Genomic DNA, 3,315 nt, shown 5'->3' with positions numbered 1-3,315 from the left:
ATCGTTGCGCGCTCGCAACAGTGTAGCTCTATGCAGCACCGATATGGTGGGAGAAGGTGGGGAATACTACCCACCTTAAAAAACAGATGGAGGCGGCCCAAAAGGTAATCGCTATTAGGGCCGCCAGATGCTATAGGATCGTCTCCCACGTGGGGGCGACTATCATCGCTGGGATTCCCCCGGTTCACTTGATCGCCGCATCGTACGCGGAAATGTACGGACGCACAAAGGCGATCAAGGACAGGCTGGGGGAAGTCCCGGCGAGAGCGAAGGGAGAGCTGAGGCTCCAGATCTCGCGGTCTCTCACCCAAAAATGGAAGGATTACCTTCTTGATCCGCGATTACAGGGTGAGAGAATGCGGGAAGCCGTTCAACCGGTACTGGAGGAGTGGTTGGAGCGTAGGAAACGCGGTACTACGTTTCACACATTGCAGGTGATATCCGGTCATGGATGTTTCGGAGATTACCTGCTGTGGATCAGGAAGGAGCGCACCACACGCTGCCATCATTGCCCGGAGGAGGAAGACACGGCGCAGCACACGCTGGAATGTTGTCCAACGTGGGCAGAGGAGCGCCGTGTCCTCCGGGCAGCGGTAGGGGAAAATCTCTCTCTCCCGGCAGTCATTCGCGCGACTGTCGAGGGGGGAGAGGCTGACAACAAGTGGAGGGCGTTCGTCTCCTTCTGTGGCAAAGTAATGTCGCAGAAAGAGGCGAACAAAAGGATCAGAAGGGGGGAGGTTGATTCTCCTGCCAGCGACAGCGACGATGACGAAAACGGGGCCCCAAGGCCGCCCCCCCCCCCGGTTAGGGGGAGACGGAGACGGGGTGATCAAAGGAGCATCGGAGCGCTGGGTACAGGGCAGGATTAAGGACGAAGTCTGAGGGGAGTGGGAATATATTCCTGCCCCTTCTCGTCGACTCTCCCCAAAAGGGGGAGGTCGTCTAGGTTAAAAGGTGGTTAAAGGAGAGAGGGGGGGACGAGGGGCACAGCGAATGCGAGGGCTCCTTCTCCCCCCCCTTCCCTGGGAAAGGACAGGCAGCGCCGGACTTTGGTTCGACGCGGCCCGTCGGGTCGACATAGTCGACGTTTTGGAAGCGGGTCGGGGGGGGCTCGGGCGGGTTCCCTAAGGAGCTCCCGCCACAAGTGCTCCACCCGATCCGCGGAGGGTGGGGGGCGGTGTTTGGGGAAACCAGACCACTGCCCTCCACCTGCCCTCTACGAGAGGGTGCGAGGGGGAGAAGAGCCCGTAGCCTAGGCAGCGGTTACTCCTCCCCCATCTCGCCCGGGGGCGGGCGCGTGGTCGGGGAAAGCCACGTGCCCGTGCCGCTCGCGGCAACCCCGGAGGAAGAGAAGATGAGTGGGGCTAATACTTTCCACTCATCACAAAATTCAGGGGAAGCGCGGGGAGGCTCACGGACGGATCCATGTTTTCCAGGGCCTCCCAAGTAGCGCAGTGAGGTATTCAGAGAGGTTTTTAGTGAGTGGAAACCTCACATAACCGCCCTCCCCACCCCGGGGGAGGAGGTATTTGTTACGAATTTTCCTTCTCCGTTATAAAAAAAAAAAGGTCGGGGACTACGACCGTCGTATATCGCTACGCCATGATATGTGCTTTGACTCTTCATTGTTTATATACAAAATATTACATATAACAACTAAAAAATAAGAAGTTAACTTTGTGACGTGACAAATGTCGCGTCCCTTACCCCAGATGGGAGCTCGGCCGAGGGAGGCGTCAGGGATGGTGCCTCCGCCCGAGGCGGGCGGAGAGCGAACCTTGAGGTTAGGAATAAGATTTTTTGCGAGCGTTACAGGTCGAGGGAGTGCGGAGCAGGTGGCCAGGATCACGACAAGTGTAACGGCTAATGCCGCGTCGAGGGACTTACGGCCGGGCAACCGGGAGCTTGCGTGGGCGTACGGTCGGCGGGCGGGTCACGCTGGGGCCCATAGCCAGCAGATCAGCTGACCAGTCAAGGCGTCGCAGGAGGCCCGAGAGCACTGCAGCCCGAATACGGAGGACGCGGAGAGGGGGACGCCCCGACGAAGGTCCCCGGTGAGGAACGGGGCAACCACCGCTGTGAGCCGCCCCCGGTCGACGAGCCATGGCCCGTCCAGCCTGGCCGTCGAGGAACCGGACGATGAGACGCGGCCTGGACAGCCGGTCTCAGATAGGCGGACTTAAAACTACCGCCGGCGGATGGGCGCAGTGACGAGGGGCGCTCTAGTGAGGCGCGGCGATCGCCTAGAGGGATCGCTGGCAGGCCAGGGCGCAGCACCGACCGGGCTAGGGAAACCGGCGCGCGGGCGCGCGCGGGCCCTGCGTGGTCCCGCCGGACCAAGGAAACGCCACTGTCGTGCGAGCCGCCATCCCGGCAACTACGAGCCCTGGAAGCCGAGCGACGAGCTGCCGGAATCGACGAAATTTGTAAGGCCACTACTCTGCCTTCCTCGAAGTAAGATCGCGAGAATATTTAGGCCCTCCCGGGAGTCGCGTTGTGCCGCGGTAATGTATGGAATCAGCCGTAATTAAAGAATATCGGGTGATATACCGCGGGAGGGCCCGTGCGACGAAGTGATCGCGAGTGCCCGTCTCGGGGATGAAACGTACGGCCGCCGACAGTCAGCGTACTTGTAATTTCGTCGTGATATCGTTTCGTGTATTTCGTTGCGTATGATTTTGTTGTGAGTAATCGTGGTGAGTAATTTCGTTTCGCGTAATCTCGTTGCGGGTGATTGCGTCGCGTGGAATTTCATGATCGCCGTTGGCTTAACCGTGCCGTCGTTTTGAGAAGTGGCTCTCGCGCGTGAGAGGGCCTCGTAGTTATCGTTGCCGGTTAAGTTCAGGTCATTAGTAATTAGCTAGACGTGCGTTTCGTCGGGATGCATGGCCCACAGTTGTGTCGAGTTAACGGGTGAGGCCATTCGTGCGTTTCGAGGGGAGAGAAGATCCCCAGCGTTGTCGCGGTAGACCGTAGGGAAATTGCGTTAATTGTTCAGTTGTTAGACGTAGACGTTTTGAGTATTTCGCGTTTGACCATCCGGGTAGAATTCGCTGCAACTTATGTCGGGGAATACTTTTGTACGAATTCGATCGGGATTGCCGTGCAGCTCAGCGACGGAATGAGTATCGCGCTCGTGGGGTGACACGTGGCGTGTACTCGAATTCTGCTTGTTCGCCGTGGAACACGTTATCGTCCACATGTTATCTGCCTTAACCGAAATATAACTTTGTTTTATGTTATTTGAGTGTGATGATTGCGCTACGCTCCCTCTCCTATTCCACCCGCGGTTGATCAAAGAAGCCCACGCCTGAG

The 3,315-nt window shown here is 58.2% G+C and overlaps 1 protein-coding gene across 1 annotated transcript; it reads left to right on the top strand.

Annotated features, from left to right (window-relative positions):
• Positions 1-86: 86 nt before the first annotated feature.
• Positions 87-559, top strand: LOC112456002 (the record flags this gene model as incomplete). The annotated part of the gene is made up of 1 exon (XM_025018266.1): positions 87-559. A coding segment is annotated over exon 1 (473 nt), but the record flags the coding sequence as incomplete, so codon positions are not given.
• Between the last annotated feature and the right edge of the window lie 2,756 nt (positions 560-3,315).

This window comes from Temnothorax curvispinosus, unplaced genomic scaffold (genome assembly GCF_003070985.1).
Source record: "Temnothorax curvispinosus isolate PA1 unplaced genomic scaffold, ASM307098v1 QBEX01006567.1, whole genome shotgun sequence".
NCBI classification, from domain to species: domain Eukaryota; kingdom Metazoa; phylum Arthropoda; class Insecta; order Hymenoptera; family Formicidae; genus Temnothorax; species Temnothorax curvispinosus.
Note: the sequence above shows the minus strand (reverse complement) of the source record. Positions and strands in the feature narration are given on the sequence as shown.